We start from the raw sequence: 17,185 nt of genomic DNA, 5'->3' as shown, positions 1-17,185 counted from the left end.
GTAAATGTCCTATAACACTCTGCAGGGGTAGCTCACAGTGCTGAACTCTTATTGGCTCGCAGAGTGCGAGTTTCTATTTCGCTACTTCAAACACATTAGAAAGTCCGTTTTGCTGGAGGTTTTTAAGTGAATCGGGAAGGCACCTTTCTGTCTACGGGGTAAAACAGAGGAGTACCTGACCGGGTGCGACCCCAGTTTTCTGTTCACGAGGGCTGGCATTTGAGCTGGTGAGCTGAATGACGAAGTAGTAAACTTACTTTCCAGTGATAAATTGGCTTCTGGACGGTGTGCACATAGGCTGAACATAATAGTTCTCCAGCTTAACCCCTTCGGCAGCTAGCTTGTCCAGAGTGGGCGTCCTGATCTCGGATCCGTGGTACCCTACGTCTCTGAATCCCTGATCGTCAGCCAGGATGAAGACGATGTGGGGCTGCGAGCTGGGGGCTCCGGCCCCCGGCTCCTCTCCCGGCCGGCTCCCCGCTGCCTCCGTCCCTCCGGGGCCGAGTCCGAGGCTGTCCCAGGCCAGGTAGCCGTAGGTGAGCAGGCTGAGCACCGACAGCCCGGCCAGCACCCCCACGGCCAGCATCTTCCCGCTGCACAGCCGCCCGCCACAGCCGCGCCCACCGCGGGCCATTCACCTTGGCTGAAGCAAGAGCGAGAGACGGAAGCGAAAAATAATAATAAAAAAAATCAGAAAAAAAAAAAAAAAAAAACAGCAGCCTCTCTCCGAGGCGGGGTAGCGAAGGGGAGCCGGGCTCAGCGCGGCCGCCGCCAACTTCGCCAAGTCCGGCCGCCCTGCCCGCTGCCGGTGGCGGCCGGGTGGGCAGGGCCGCGCCGGGGGTCACAGCACCCTCGGCCCGCCTCCGGCCCCTTGCCGGTGCCCATGTCGGGCCGAGCCGAGCCGGGCCGGGCCGGGCCGGGCCCCGCGGCCTCACGGCGCCCTCCGCCCGCCCCCTCCGGCGCTGCCGGGCCGCTCCCTCCCCTGCCCGCCTCTCCCCTGGTCCCCCCCGCAGTCCCATCGCCTGCCCGGCCTTCCCCCGGCCGGCCCCCTCGGCGGCTTCGTCCTGCCTCCCCTCCTTCCTTATCCCCTCTCCCCGCCGCCGCCATCGGCCCCCAGCCCCCTGCTGCTTCCCAAAGCTAACGCTTTGCGCCCCCCCCCCCCCCAAAAAAAAAAAAATTCTTTAAAGCGTTTCTGAAATCGCCACAAACATCTGGAAGGTATGAAGGTACCGGGTTTGTTTTCAGCCGCAAACCGGTCCCAAATCCCAAGCCCTCCAGTTCTGGTAAGGCTGTGGCAAATGCGAGGAATGTGCCTTCTCAAAGTGCTATCGTGGTTTTTTGTTTTTTTTTTTTTTTTTTTTTTTTTTTTTTTTTATTTGAATTGAGGTATGAATGTGCTTCAGTTGCAAAATACAACTTCACCCTAGTCCCGAAAGACACTGAAGCAAGCAGAAACTACATTCATGCATGATTACGCTAAACTGAAGTAAATGTGCAGGTCTGACCTGTCTAACATGAGTCATCGTGACAGGAACAACTTTTACTCAAACTGGATTTTATGAAGCTTTAACTCTTAAGCAGCCGCTTAGACCAAAGCCTGTCACTGCTGCATCTGAGGAGCTCCGGCTCGTCCCTGCTGGCACACGAGCTGGCTGCTCTTCCTCCCAGAGAAACGCTTCCACCTTTCATTTCTCAAAACTGACAGATTCTGGCAGGGAAAGTTTGGTATGCCCTTAAAAGTTCACTCTGCTCCCCACAGCTCAAAGCAATGTCTCCTCGAACAGTCTTCTGCAGAGCACAGGAGCGTCCCAAAACTCATACTTTGGAATATGAGTGCGGTGCTCGCTTGGGCAACAGCTGAAATAGCTTCTCAAATGAAGAATACCTAAATCAGCATTACCATATCCTAAGGGGCAGCATGACATTGTAATGAGGTGTCGAATGTTGGTGTATATTCTTTAATTACCTTTAATAACATCGTCTAATGCAAGTGTCTGGATTTTGCCTGCCTAGATGTCTCCACAAATGAAGTGCAGTTCATAACTGCACTTGTTGCCCTTGTTCTGGAGAGAAAAAAGAAGTCTGTCTTAAGGGAACTCTAATTGGGGGTGAATCTAACCGGTTTTGTGCAACCTAATGTGAACGGAAATGTCCCCACTCTAAAATTCCTGGTGCAAAAGAGTTATTCAGAAGGAACTGAGCGTCCTGCTGCACTCGACAACTCTGCAGCAGGGAGAACGTGGAAGTAAAAGTGGTGATCTTAATGTGCTGTTCAAGGTCTTGTCTACACTGGGAAGGGGTACTGATAAATCTACATCTGCATTGTAAAGCCTACCAAGTTTAAGTCCTGAGGTGGAATGCTTTCTTCTGAAATCAAAGTAACTTTACAGCATGTTAACTCAAGCTCCAAAAAAATAGCCCCCAAAACCTTAAACTGAAGAAAGCTTAAAACCTTCAATATACTCCAAGGAAATTCCCTTTAAAAAAATTCTCTATTCATTTTTTTTTAAACTCCTGCTTTTCCCCACATATGCAAGACCAAAAGAATGCATATAGAAACCTAAAACTATAAATGGTAAAACGCAAATTGGATTAGCAATGCTGTTTTGACTTTAACCGGTCCACTGCCAAATGGCAAACAAAATACGACGTCCTCTTTATAAAAGCCATAATAGCACCATGGATGCCGATAGACGTATGAGCATCACACTAAATATCTGATAAAAAGTGTTCATATTTTCTCTTAATTAAAGATACTTTGTGTTAATTTTTAATTTTTGTGTTTTTAAAATTATTAAACACTAGATATCACAGCACACTTATTAACAAGATATTATACAATCCATACATTATACCATCCATATAATTATTTGTAACTATCCATATACGATTTCCTCATAGAATCAAACATTTCTGACGCATCCAAAATAAAAGATTGGCAGGCGGCTGGCTAAAGAGGATCACTCCTGACCAGGTGAGCATCAGTGGGCAGAACTACAGAAGCAAATAAAAGAGTTTGGAATTCAGATTGCTTCTATGGTAGGAAAAAAAAAAAAAGATCATTATGCAGACGCAACAGAGTTTATCTCCCTAAAGACACGCGTATGAGAAGACTGCCTTATGGCAGTGCCTGTTAGCCATACCAAACCCTGTTAGTCATCACCCAAGTGCAGATGAAAACATGCGAGGACAACCTCCGTCAGACATCCCTAAGCTCGGCCTTCTTTTCTTTACCAGCCTGACAACTCACCCCCTCCTTTTGCAAAAACAAAAGCGGGGTTATGCCAGCAAAATACTCCACTGACCTTGAAGTAAAGAGGCCTTGGAAGATAATGTGCTATTAATATTCCACTTAAGAAAATATTTGTAGACACTCAGGAGCTGCAAGCGTGGTTTATACAGCCCATTCAGGATGCTCAGTGAAAGGAACAGGCAAGTTGTGAAAGCTGTAGGAAGTGTTTTTCCCTTAGGGAAAAATACAGAAGCTTCATAGATAGTTAAACTTGAGCGCAGTGAATACATTAATCCAAATATACAGCAGTTAAAATTGAATTTATTATACCATTAGGAAATGATATATTTTTAGCACTTGTTATGCAGTCTCTGTGTGTATTGAGACCATAAAATTAACTCAATTAAACATGCACAGGGAGGATGACTTTAGCTGAAGGCTCGTCTGCCGTTATCTTCAGTCAAGGTTGGGGCTGTTAAGCATGCCCTTTTCTGCTTCTTTCAGATCAGGCTGCCATCTAACCTTTCCAAGCCATATATATTTGACATACAAGTATAAGCCGAAGAAGATAGCGGCTTTATAAAGTTAACTGCAGCTGAAAATTAAAGGAGACTGTTCCTTCAAAGGCAATCACGACAGAGAGTGGAGGTGGCACTAGTGGGGACAGCAAAGGATTAGTCCGGGTGTGGGCTCTGCGTAATGTCCCCGTGGGGCTGTGACTCAGAGGGACATCTGTGAGTCACAGCTCCCCTCCTTTCCCTCCTCTCTCTCCATGCTACGGAGCTGCTCGCTGTAGGACCAGGTCACGTGCAGGGAACAGGGCACCTAAGAGTTTTTTGGGAAATGAAAAAAGTCTGTCTTAAAATGAGATATGCCTTGGACAATGCAGATAAAGATGTTGTCCAGAAGAGAAGATAAGCCACGTTGTATTCTCTTTCCCTGCCATACCTAGCCCTGTTTGCCAGCTGGTACAAGAGGCGGCCAGCACGTTGCTCCAGTGAGAGCAGCACGCCGAGCCTGAAGGATGCGATCCCTCAGTCCTCAGGCCCAAACACATCCTCAGAGGGAATCTCGCTCAGAGCTCAAGAGACGCAGGAATAACGGCAAATCCGGTCTTGGGAGGACAGTTTGTAGGAAAAAATAGATCCAAGTGCTGACGCTTCTATTTAGATAACGTTCTAACTGCTCTTTCAATGCTTGGTTCAACCTTAGAAGAGTAATCCTTACCTGTCGGAGGCTACGTGTTTCTTCTTACCTTCCAGCCAAAGCTGTCAGTAACAAGACAGGCTGCAGTTCAGGATGTGCATTCCACTGCTCTTCCTGGTTATGCCTGAGGCCAGAAAACTTTGTCTGTTTAAAGAACAGCTTTCTGAACTGTTATTTTTAGCTTAACAACTACAACTATAGTAAGAGCAAAGCAGACTTTGGCCTACACGCAGATAATATTCCTCCTATTTGCCAGAGCAGGAACTGTAACCATGCATTTCCTTTTACCCTGTTTTTTCCTGATAATTCATTTTTTTTGTACACCATGTCCTCAGTATACCTGGCTAAGATAAAAGGAGAAAAGCAAGACTTCACTGCGTGCTGCTTCCCAGGTGGATGCTGTGCTTTTGCCAGGGCTCATCGCTGGAAACAGCATATTATAAACACGAGTAAAAACTTGGTGAGTCACGGCACTTAGATCATTCCCTTTGCCTTCATTGGTGGAACCTCATAATTAATTCACAGATGTGCTACTTGTGAATTATCAGATTCCACCGTGGCTCACTCCCTGGTTTATGATGACATAACCAGAACTTTGCTGTTAACTTTGTCTATATTTAACACAGATTTTCCTCAATTCCCTGCCGCATTTCATAGGCAGAGGTCCAGATTCTGATCTCAGCTGCCTTCAGTGATGTAAATGTGCAGTTACTCAGCTGATCCCAATGAAGTTTCTCTGGAAATTTAGGACCTGACCTTAGATATACCTCTCACAGCAGTCCCCGTAATGACTGAAACAACAACACTTGAGAGCTGGTAGTTGCCTTCCTGGAGATCCCTATTTCCTAGTTACGCAGGGCTCATTATACCAAATGAAACAGAACCAAACTCTTTAAATTCGTACAGTCCTACTGAAACAACTGCTTCTGGAAACACCAACCAGATGATACATTGCCTGGAGTACTTTAGGAAAAGGGATAGTTTAGTGGCAGATGCCAGGAAAAGTCCTCACGGAAAAGTGTCACACAGTTCTCAAAGACATTAGAGATGATGCAGGGCCTCTCAGCTGGAAGGGGCTATGCACCACTGCTTGGTAGTTACATTTTCTTACCAGTTATGAAGCCTGGTCTGCAAAGCAGCAGCATTTGTTGCATTTATGCATTTACACCATCCTTTCACAGCAAGGGCTTCTTGGTTGCAAGAGCAAAATGTAGTTTTTCTGCCCCAAAATACTTTATTTTGGACAGGCAGTGGAGGAGCATGTTTTTCTGAGTCCCACCCCAGGCACCCCTCAGGACTAAAAAGCAAGTGAGCTTTACGGACCCAGTTTGGTGGTCTGTCACAGCTGTGTGTGGCCATGAAGCCCGCTGGTCTGGGCCTGCAGACATCCTGGCCTGATCTCATCCCCTGGCCCTGCTGTTGGCCCATCTGGCCATCCTGGGTCCATATCTGACCCCAGTTCCCCTCACTGGACCTGCTCCTGACTCCCACCTGCGGGCCAGCGTCTTGCCCTCTGCTGTCCCCATCCCCACAGCGGCGCCTGGGCCCGAGGTTGTCCCTGGCCTGCCCTGTTCCCTGGCTGGGGTGATGCGACAGGACATGGTGGCAAGATCCTGCCCTGCTGGATCCCTTGGGGAGCCCTCGCCGATCCTGGCCCCAAGGGGACTGCTGCCCCAGTGCCATGTCACTGTGCTGTCCCTACATCCCCCTTCCCTTCTCTCTCATCTGCAGAGGGGCGTAGGGAAGGGGCCAGCTTTGGTAGCAGAGTTGTGGCTGCCTTGGAGCACTGGCTGCATCAAAACATCATTACCTTCTAGCTCCAGGCCTTTTACTCCAGAAAAAGAAAAATACTTTTTTACTTTTTACTTTTTTACTCCAGAAAAAAATCCAGAGGCTTTTCCTTGTGACACAACCCCCTTCCCAGGAGACTGCGTCCTTCTCTTGTGTTCTAGCTTTTTGGCCTGTCTGTTTTCTCTTCACGACGGCCCTAACACGACTTGCCTTTTGTCACCTCTGGAGCTTTGTGGTAATGCCTGTTACCTGCCATGGGGCTTCCTTCAGTCTTCCTGAGACTATATTTGAAAGATTAATGTGGCATGTCTCTGCTTTGGCCTTGGATACTGTCATCATCATGCTGAAGTCCATGGGAAGTGTCCTTGGACAGGGAAAGCCTTCGGTTTACCACTGGATGTAAGCGGTGTTGAGGGGCTTCTGCTGCAACAGTGCCAGTCCTCAGTTAAGCCCCCCCCCCTTAGTCTCAGATACAAATGTGGACCTAAACTCTCTTTTAATAATTTTAATTATTTTCAAAGGCTAGTCTGGATGTTAGCGAGTGAGGGGTGTGGACATTTTTCTGGCTTTAGTGAGTTTCTGAAGAGCAAATGATCTGAATAGGTCACAGTGCACATTTCAAGGCCATAGCCATCAGCATGTTACTGCTTTGAAGCTTTGGCCCGCTGTTTTTAAAATCTCTTTCTCAGAGAGCAGCTGTAGTCTTCAGTATGGTTTCCTTGCCACAAATACTACAGCAGGAGCAGTCTCATTTGTTCCCAGATCATGCGTTTTTATACACAAGGTCATCTGTCTTGTTTAAAACTTGTCTTAATATTTGAGCAATTAAAAAGGCCAGAACAAGAGAACTGGGACTAGGCAACATAAATCTAGAAAATTCAAATAGGAGGATCTTTTCAAAATAACTACAGTTTTGCAGTGGAAGAGAAATCTTCCCCTTTGTAAATTAAATATTTTATAGTTTATGGGGAGTAATGGCATAACCTGCTGCAAGTACTTTACCAACTGCCTGCCATTCACAAAAAAGTCCTTTTTTTTTTTCTTTTTTTTTTCCTTTTTTCTTCAGACAACAGTAAAGCTAAAAATACAGGTTGGTCAGAAGCATACAACTGTAGCAAAACATAATTCTAAGTATTGCTTTTGGCCTCGCGTGAAGTATCTGATTTCAAGGGTATGGGTGCACAGCTGCAAAAAAACTGTCCCTTTCTAAGGCGAGCTTTAAGGGGGAGGGATGCTTTTAACTTGGAATGGTGCATGGGCTGCAGAAGGAAGAATGCTAATGAAGTGCTTGTAAGGCTTGGGATGTTTTAAATAGTTGTTAAATACTAGAAATTGCATTTGGATGACTCACTACAATATAAAATACAAGCTTCAGGTCAAATAAAATAAATTTTCAGGTCCCATAGTTTGACCAGCTGTATCTAACCACAAGGGAGATTACAACATAGTTTTAACAAATATATGTGCATACACATGTTAAGTGCTTCCTATAGCTAGTGTCCTGTTCTCACCTGGAGGGCAATTGGAAAGATTTATCAAAGATAAAGGTTAAAAAGATCAAAGATAAGTCTGTCACTGTAATAGTGTCCGATTTGGCCAATATTCGTCGCAATTTCTGATTTCCAAGTGCATGCTATTGCAGTGTGTTTTCTTCTGGTGTTCTTTTGTACTAAGCAGAGTGATGCTCATTGAACCAACCGGATCATTTTGTTTGCACAGTGCTGGTATAACCTTTCGTCTTTGGTTTCTTCTTTTTCCTTTCTCTTTCTTCTCCAGCTTCATCTCCGCAGTCTTTGATATACCCACGGGGCAGCATTTACTGTGGTGAGCCTGGAATTTTGTGCACGCTGATTGACACACCAGCGTGCAAGTATCGCTTGTCCACCAGCTGCTGCTGTGGGAATGGCTCTCCCCACTTTCCTTCCTTCCCGTACCTGGGTGCCCCCCCAAACTCACAGAACTTAAGGCGTTCTTTCCCTCTTTCCCAGTTAGCTCAAATTGATGAACCAGTCAAAAAAGTCACAGGAGGGGCACGCACAAATGGAATGGTATTGGAGGAAAGGAACACATTGTGCTTTGTATTGCTGAAGCCTGGGAAGGTGCACCACGGTCAGAATACGCGAAGTCAGAGGCTGCAATTTTTTAGCACAACTAGAGCAGGGAAATGGCAGTGGAAACTGTATTTCACAGATAATGCTTTTAAAGTTTCATAAGTGATGCAGAATGATGGGGTTGGTCAATTGAATTCTAATATTCAAGCAAAGCTCATAAACTTATAGACGGCTCTTGGTTACAGATCACCTACTGGAAAAGTTGGCTTAGAGCAAAACATGCACATGTTTAAGTTTTATTTCTCTTATGCCTTTACCACTCCCACTATCCCTACATAATTATCCTTCTTATGCCTTACAAAACCCCAAAAGAGCATTTCTAATAAAAATCTGATTGAATATAATAGCGCTGTATCTCACAAAAGCCCCAGTGCAACACAAATTGCCCAGCACTGACATCTTATTCAGTGGAAAATTAAAACAATTGGACCCGAACTGAAACATACACTGTTAGAAACTTATTCTGGTGTCACTGAAGAAGTGTGGATGCTTAAAAACTAATCACAGGGACAAACAAAAAAGCTAGGAATGGCAGGAGATTCAGGATCTGCAAATAAATATTTCATGAGAAGGACACTTCACAGGAAGGGATTGCAGAGTGCAGTTTTATACCGAGAAATGGGCGGTCTTCTCAAAATACCATAAGAAAGGTAACATGCACTAAATTGTCACGAATGTGTCCAAGACCGTCGTCATTAACAGACACGGCAGAGCATTACCTAGTGGCCTGACAAGGTCTGACAACAGTTACACAGATGTCTTGGAAGATCCTGAAGCTCCATATGACAGAGCAAGGAACTTGAGACACTGGTATTACATATATGTGTGCTTGAAAGTTTGTATTTCATACATTTAATTTTTGGTGTGTTCCCCCCCCACACACTCCCTGACTGTGAGAAAATAATGTGGAAAACTAGATTTTAAAGATCCAGTTGGAACTATCAGGGTTGTGCTGGGCCTCATTTTGTACTGTGAAAAAAAAAAAGCCCAAAGTAGTTGGGTTGATTCATGCTGAATTCCTTGATTCTAGGAGGGTAAGACTGGAAAATTAATTGACTGACAAAACAAAATTAAACAGCAGACCAAAGCATAAGCAGTTGCCTCTGTTTACATTCATTTTGTGCTAACAGAATGTATTGTCAACCAGTAATACCTGCCTGGAATGTACAGTATGCCACTTTGAAAAGCTTAAAGCAATAATAACTCTTCTTTTCTTTAGGCTTGCATTCTCATAACCATAGCTCTCACAGCTTCACACCAGTCTGAAATCACCTGCCTTCCTATTTCATAATACTGACACTCCAGTTGCTCTTATGGGCTTTTTGGTCTGGCAAATTGCTCTGCAGAACAGCAGACTGGTTCTTTGTTTCCCATGCAAATCTAAAAAATTCAGAGTCAATTTGGCATATATATATATATGTATATTTTTTAAATCAGTACACCTGTTTCCATACTTATAGTAGGGTGAGTATATATGGGGGGAATGTCTTCTAAACAATAGTATTGAAGTATTTTTATTTTATGTACATGGCATGGAAGATTAAGCAAAAAAAACCCTCAGTATGCTAACAAAGCATGACAGAACAGTTTCTGGGCTTCTGCTCTTACAACGTACTACTTGCATGAGCAATACTTGACCAAGTGCTTCCTTTCATCCAATTCTCAATTCTTTTAATAGAGTTGTTACAAGCGGAGAAAACACAAGCAAGCAAGCAAACACCTCTTTCGCTCCTGGCAGCAGTGTCCCAGCTTAGGATTCATATGGATCATCAGGACAATGTTATCTAAACTCGCTAGGTCTTGCAATCCTTCAGAGTATTATCTTTGGGATACACAAGATTGATTACGGGCCACAGCGATTTCTCAAATGAAAACATCTATCTGGCATTTTGACCATCAGTTCAGTGTACAAAGGTAGAGAGCTAAAACCAACAATATACTTCTCATTCAGATTTTTCGGATTTTTTTCCCTAAGCCGCAGGTTTTGTTTTGTTTTGTTTTTTGTGGTCTATTTGTTTGTTTTGGTTTTGGCTCAGTATTGACACTTCTGTTTGATATAATTAAATTGCTGGTAATAGATAAGAAAAAACAAGGAAGTTGTGTGCAGTGCTTAACTTTCTTGTCACTTATCTCGTCGCTTTTCATCAGCTGTAGGTAGAGCAATCAGCTCGCCACATTCTTGCCAAAGAGTTGTGTCTCAGTAGGATTGTGGGGGCCTGCGTTAAGCCACTGAATGAAATTAAGATAAATGGGCAACTGATGCATTTTTTCTGGGATTTTGCTTACTTATTTCAACATCATTATACTGACATCACTAACTATAAATTTAGGGAGGAAAGTCAATGCAGAAATCATAAAAAGATCATAGATTTTACAGGAAAATGCTCTTGGGTTGCTAATATCCTTTTTTTTTTTCCTCAAAAAAAAAAAAAAGATAGAAAACCCAACAACAGCAGAAAACAGATACCCCAACACCTTACTCCTGTGGCTTTAAGCAGGCCACTTAGTTCATCTGGTTTCTAGTTCAGAATTATTAGCTACTAGAATGTCAGTACTGTTGGAAAGCGTTAGGAAATAAATCATAAATGTCACCTACATATTTCAGCAATTGGAGCTATTCACACAGCAAACAATAGGGCTAAATTTGAAAGCAGAACTAACCGGTCCTATCAGAAAACTGCTAACTGCATTCCTTCTGTATGTACTGGAAAAAACAATGAAGCTAAAATACACAAAATATATATAAAATATAATATATACAAAATATAATACAAAACAAGGAATCTGGCATATTCCTCCTCTACCCAGAGTCAGTACGAAATGTCTCTTGCCTAGGAAGCGGGTTTGTTCTAGCAATCAGCAGTTTGGGGATTTCCTGAGCTAGAAGTTGCATCACAACCAATGACCAAATTGGAAATAATATAGTTTTGCATCAAACCTGCTCATAGACTTGATCTTACAGCCACTCTTGGCATGTGTGTCATGGTTTGGTTAATGTGCTGTGAGAAATATCCCCTTCTATTTACTTTAAAACCACCGCCTGCTGCAAAGCGTCCCTTTTTCTTATATTGCTTGAAAGAATGAATGACAGTTCAGTATACATCTTTCCCACAAGATTCAGGATTATATAAATAATGATACTTTCCAGTCTTGAAGAGAAGACTATTGAAAAGTCCAAGTTTATTTAGTCTCTCCTCATACTGAAATCATTCCATATTCTAAGTTCTATTAAACAGCCTGCTAATAAAAAAAAAATATTATTTTTTTTTCTGAACACATCCCCTTGTTATATTGCTAAGATGTGAATACACGATTAATACTGTTTATTTGATAGCAAAAGAGATATAGTACATTCTAGTGATACTCCTTGGATATATACAAGTACATACTGTAAGAATTTTCATATTTGCTTACCGTGAGTTTAAGCAGTGGGATTTTCAAAGCACGCATAGTTTGACTTAACAAAGTTATTTGTAGACTCTAAAGCTAGAAGACCCCACCATGATCTTCTACATAGGAGCTCATGTAACAGACTACAGAACTTTCCTGACTTTATGCCCTTACAACCATCTGAGCGCATGCTTTAGAAAGGGGCTCAGACTTAATTTAAAGACTAGAGTATCCATTACAAGCCGGGTGCACTATTCCAGTTGTCAATCAGTGTCACTCATTCACTTCTCTATGTTATTTCTTTTCTGAATTTGATGCTGCCCCACCCATGAAGCAACTATTTGTATTCACTGTCTGCTTATACGTATATGCAAAAAACACCATAAGAGACAGAACATGACAGAAGAAAAAATATCATGGCTTTTAAGGGGAAATGCGTTACAGATCTCTCTTCGATATTTAAATAAAATAGCATTCTGTGAAAGTTTGGTAAATTATCTAAGCATACGCTAGCATAGTACATGTCAAGAGAAATGTTAGTTATTGTGGATTTGAAAATGTATGCTGTTTTGTGTGAATTTCTTCAGATTATTATTCACATTTTTATAAAGTGGGTTCTGTTGCTCCTTAGAAAGCAGCAGGAGTGCTCTGTAGTAGAAACAACCTCTTCATCTATCCATGGAAATGCTGTAGCTGGGACAACAGCAATGCCACTTGAAACTTCTTCTGTAATACCACTGAAGTAACGTGTATAAGGCCTGAATTGGAGAACATGCCTTCACGATCTGATCTGCACCAAACCTACAACCTGGTACGGGTGTCTGACCTGGTCACCACTTGCAGCATTTGAACTAGTGTACATACAGTGTACATAAAGGGTTTTCTTTTCTGGCCAGTTCTTCCACTAGGGTGACACACTGCTACCTACCTTTCTTATGATTATTCAACCAACTGTGTAGGACACATACGTAGTATAACTGGAGATACATATGCCATGGATAAACTTCATTAAAGTTGCCGTGCAGATATGAGGCCTTGTGGGACCCTAATGTATTGCCTGGTGGGAAAGGACGCCTAGCTGGACAGAAAAGTCATTTCCAAAATTACTCTTTTATCTGGCCTGGTGTTGCTGAGTAAATCACTTGTTGTGAATAATGGTTGCGTGAGCTTTCTTTTATGCAGGCACCTTTTCCACCAGGAGTTAGGATGAAACCACCAATACTCCGACATTAATTACAGCAGCTGTACATGTAAGTGATATCTAACAACTTTTGGATTGATTTAGATCCAAGTCTGGAATTCTTAAAACCTGTATACAACACTACAGATCGATTAAGGCATTCAGCAGAACTCCTGTATATTTTATGTCACAGAACATCAAGAAATCACTAATTTGGTAGAAATAAGTGTTGCTTAGGAACCAAAAGATAACACAGAAAAAGAACTCATTAATCATATTATATTTTAAACCTGTTCATATTTAGAAAATTCACTCTAAGATCACGCAGAAAGGTAAGGTCTGGAGGAAGCAGTGTTCTCAACACTAGGACAATCAAAAATCGCTGATTAAGTTCCACTCGTAATTAAAAAGCATAAAATGTGACCTCGTCGATTCTACAGAGGGCAATAAGTTCCAGCTGAAATGCTGTATAGGAGCATGTCATGCAAATTAGAGCCTCAAGGCACTATTGCAGTGCAAGTAATAACAATGAGCTTAAATTTCACAGGTCGGGGGTTTCTATAACATCCTCTGGGAATTCGTGGGCATTCTGAAAGTTACTAACAGCTCCAGATATTAAACAGGATTTCAGCTGGGCTTGGATGATTGCCAGAATTGATGAAAACATACCACCCTGCCATCCCCTGCTTTCCCAAACTGGACATGTCATAACCTAAGAACTTCCTAAGAACACTTCTTCAGTATTCAGCATTGGTAATAGTACACACAGCCCTGCTTGGATTAATTACGTCTAACCCCAGCATTGTCCCATGCTCGTGGATGAAACCACTCTCATAGGTTCTCTCTTCCAGGCAACTCCCCCACTCCCAATTCCTGCCAAGCATGTGCAATGAGCCCCATCAGGCTGTCTTTCCAATTACACTCAAGCATTTGGAAATGTCTCCACAAGTGATCAAACACTGTGGGGAAAGAGGAAGCTTAAATCCTGTTTCAGGAAGATCACACTGAAAGAAAGATTTCCTTTACTATAAAAACAGAGTTAAGATTTGTCAATAGGGTCTGTTACCTTGCCCTGTAACCTCATCACAGATCAGCTCGTATCTGCCCCCATTAACCGCTCCTTCCTTCATCCTCTTTCCGAGCAAGCAGCACTGCACAAGACTCATTTATACACAGGCCGGCTTCTGGGAGAGGACTTTAGATAGATGCAGTCCTGCAATAAAATCAAGTTGCTCTCCCAGGTGGGTCAGCATTTCCTCCACCAACAGATAGGGAGTAATTGAAATGAAAACCTCATGTCTCCTTGCCTTCCCATTTGGGATGAATTACCCATGCAGATACTTCATTGCCAGCACTGTGCTACTGACAGTGTCATTAAGCTTAGCTCCACCAGGGACAAATCTTTTCATACACTGAACAGTAATACTTTCATGCTACCTAATGAGTTTTGCGGTGCTGCATGTTATGTAGGGAAGCAAATATCTATCCTGTGCAGAAAAGTAATGGGCAGAGCATTCAAAGCACACATTGTTGTTAGAAGTCTGTATACGTTTCTAACAGAAAAAGAAATGGTTGCTCTGTAGAAGTCCTCACAAGATAGAACAGGTATCTCTTATTGCTTTGCCATTCCCATAGAGTTCACAACAAATATTTGGCTTTCTGCCACAGATTGGAGATGAGTTGAAATTTTGTACCAACATCTTTGTGTGAGCAGATGCAAGCACACGGACAGCTGCAGGTAGCTTCCCAGATGCAGTCCCAGAAAGAAATTGTTTCCTTCACAGTGTGCAACTGAAGACACTCTGCTGCACAGTCCTACAGATACTAGGAACATATTTTGGCTAAGGAATGGTTGATTAGCGTAGCCTAGAAAAAGTCTGAAGCAGAACCCACTGAGGTCTGTGGAAATGGTCCCCTCTCTGGTGAGCTGTGGATAAAGCCCCTGGAATAACACAAGCCACTGTAGTGTCGTGATCCTGAAGTTGTTAAAACCATTGCCACTACTTGCAGTGAACTTTACCTTTTTGGTTATTTCCTCAGTTCCCCAGTGACAGGCCTCATAAATGCTGTGAAATGGAAACCGTCACTGCATGCATCAGAGGAAGAGACCTGAGGAACTGTCATTTCCTCAGCTGAGCATCAGCAGTTTCAGTATCAACCGAAAAAAGTCCTAAGCTATTTCATCCGCAAGTTACATTTCTTCCCTGGGAATATGCCTTAACTACATATGTTTGTTAAAATTTATTCTTAAGTCTTAAATATTTTCCAGCTGATGGTAGGTCAAAGTTTGTGTAGGTACACACACAATATATATGCTATATGTATTTGCACATGAATATATACAAAAAGATATGGATAACAACAGTGGCTTCCATTGATTTTTGATGCTTGTTATTCCACAGGTTCTTTCATTCACTCTGTAAGACCAGTAACTCATACTACCATAAAAACTGAGATGTGTGGACATAGGAATGGCAGGTGCTGTCTAAACTTCCACTACAGAACCTTCACAAATTAAAAACATAAATTGTATTTTTGGCAATAGAATTGTGTGAAATATCAAGAAATATCAAGAATCAGGAAGGAACATGGAGCCTTTTTGTCTGACAAGTAGAAATGTACACTTATAATCGCATTAAAGCTGTATCCCTCTTGGCTTTAGAAAAAGAGATATTAATCTACAAGCTTTCCATGGCTATGGGAAATTCCATCTAATATTATCGCCAATGTAAACAATAATATACGTATTCATGGACATTTATAATATCACCAAAGCTCTGTGCCTTCAGATCATGGGTCAGGCATCTAATTTTAATGGAATTTTAAAATATATTTATCTAATGTGTTTTGAATCCTATCTGCTTTCTGATTTTTAAGTTATTTTTTAAATGCATTTTTTTAACTTTTTCTTTTTTAGAAAAAAAAAAGAAAAAAAATATTATTTTACCATGAATAACCTCTATTCATTTTTCCTTCTCTCACAATCGGTTTTGAGTCCATAAGCAAGTTTTCAGATTGTGATAAAATTATAAGAGCTAGGAGCACAGCACTTAGCTGTACTTCACCTTCTGTTTGCATTCCCGTCTGTGGAGTTTTGTTAAAAGAGATGCTTATCAGAAGCAAAATCCAAGGTATTGGATCCAAAGCCAGTATTAATGATAAAAACAGATAAAAACATCTCTTTTACACAGAAGCAAGATCTTAGGTTTAGAACAATCAACGAATAAACAGAAGAAACGCTGTATGATTTGCCAGGTGACCTGTCGCTGAGCTAAACAAGGTAAAGCGTAAACATAGATAATTGAATATATACTTGCCCCAAAATATATTTTGATTTTACTAGCAGAATGCATAGATCAAAACCTGTGTTAAATTAGATCTTAAAAATATTTATTTGGATACTCAAAGTCATCTGTTAAAGTCACGGTCTGTACTTAGGCAAAACACACAACTTGCTTACTGAAAAGCAAAGAGCCCTGCATTTGCTTACTGTGCTGACTGCTACGGATTTAAGATTGACTTGGCAACTGCATAAATGTGACTTGAAAACGCAATTGCTTGTTATGGCAGAAACCTGGATCTGAAAACCTAGGGGGTCTCTTCCAGAACAGCACATCTTGCAACCAACGTCATTGTCCTATTGCTCTCTTGTCTAGTTTTAACCATCCTGCTGGAGACATTCATTTCAATGTCTTGGTTTACAGAGAACCAGACTAATCTCTTGGTTAGAGCAGACCCCTCAGACTTATTAACAATATGTACCAAACCCTCACTTCTGTTCTTAGATGGCTCATTTCAAATACACCAAACAAATAACCCTTCGTTACAGGCCTTAATTCCATGGATACCGTAACTTGAATATGCTCGGTGGCATGAAATAGGAAATTTGAGTTACTTTCCATATTGTATGACTAATACTGTGGACATATTAATTCTCAAGTGGAAGGTATTGTACTGATCAAACTTTGATCTGGAGCCTTGATCCAAGTCTCCTGTTTCCAATGTACAGCATAATACTCAGAAAAAGACTCCCTTGGGTAAAATATTGGGGGTAAAAACATTTAAGTGTGCAACGTTGGGTCTAACTCATGGTAACATGTAATACACGGTCAGTGGAGACTCTTATATCACTTAACACAGAGTTGCTGAAGGTTTGCATGTGTAACTCCCATGATTTCTGAACTACAAGGCTTTCTATTCACCTGCTTGTTGCCAATGGTTTCCACAGATCATTGAACCGTGGAATTCCAATATATCACACAGCGGGCTGCCTGC

General features: G+C 42.2%; 1 protein-coding gene and 1 long non-coding RNA gene across 5 annotated transcripts in view; one reads left to right on the top strand and one right to left on the bottom strand.

Annotated features, from left to right (window-relative positions):
• ARSJ (arylsulfatase family member J) overlaps positions 1-4,562 on the bottom strand; it is a 56,873-nt gene extending 52,311 nt beyond the window's left edge. Inside the window, exons 1-2 of one of the 3 annotated variants that reach the window (XM_040554655.1) lie at positions 4,488-4,562; positions 258-643 (exon numbers count right to left, since the gene is read on the bottom strand). In XM_040554655.1, coding sequence (XP_040410589.1) covers positions 258-634 — 377 coding nt within the window. In that variant the 5' untranslated portion in view covers positions 635-643; positions 4,488-4,562. Of the gene's footprint in view, positions 1-257; positions 903-1,230; positions 1,348-4,487 lie in introns of those variants that run through there. The other 2 variants (XM_040554654.1, XR_005819197.1) reach the window with 2 other exon arrangements.
• Positions 1-17,185, top strand: part of LOC121069027 — a 30,792-nt gene that overhangs the window by 8,267 nt on the left and 5,340 nt on the right. Inside the window, exons 2-3 of one of the 2 annotated variants that reach the window (XR_005819207.1) lie at positions 2,902-2,974; positions 10,019-10,415. This is a non-coding gene — a long non-coding RNA (uncharacterized LOC121069027). Of the gene's footprint in view, positions 1-2,901; positions 2,975-10,018; positions 10,416-17,185 lie in introns of those variants that run through there. The other variant, XR_005819208.1, reaches the window with a different exon arrangement.

Source organism: Cygnus olor, chromosome 4 (assembly GCF_009769625.2).
Source record: "Cygnus olor isolate bCygOlo1 chromosome 4, bCygOlo1.pri.v2, whole genome shotgun sequence".
In the NCBI taxonomy this organism is placed as follows: Eukaryota; Metazoa; Chordata; class Aves; order Anseriformes; family Anatidae; genus Cygnus; species Cygnus olor.
Note: the sequence above shows the minus strand (reverse complement) of the source record. Positions and strands in the feature narration are given on the sequence as shown.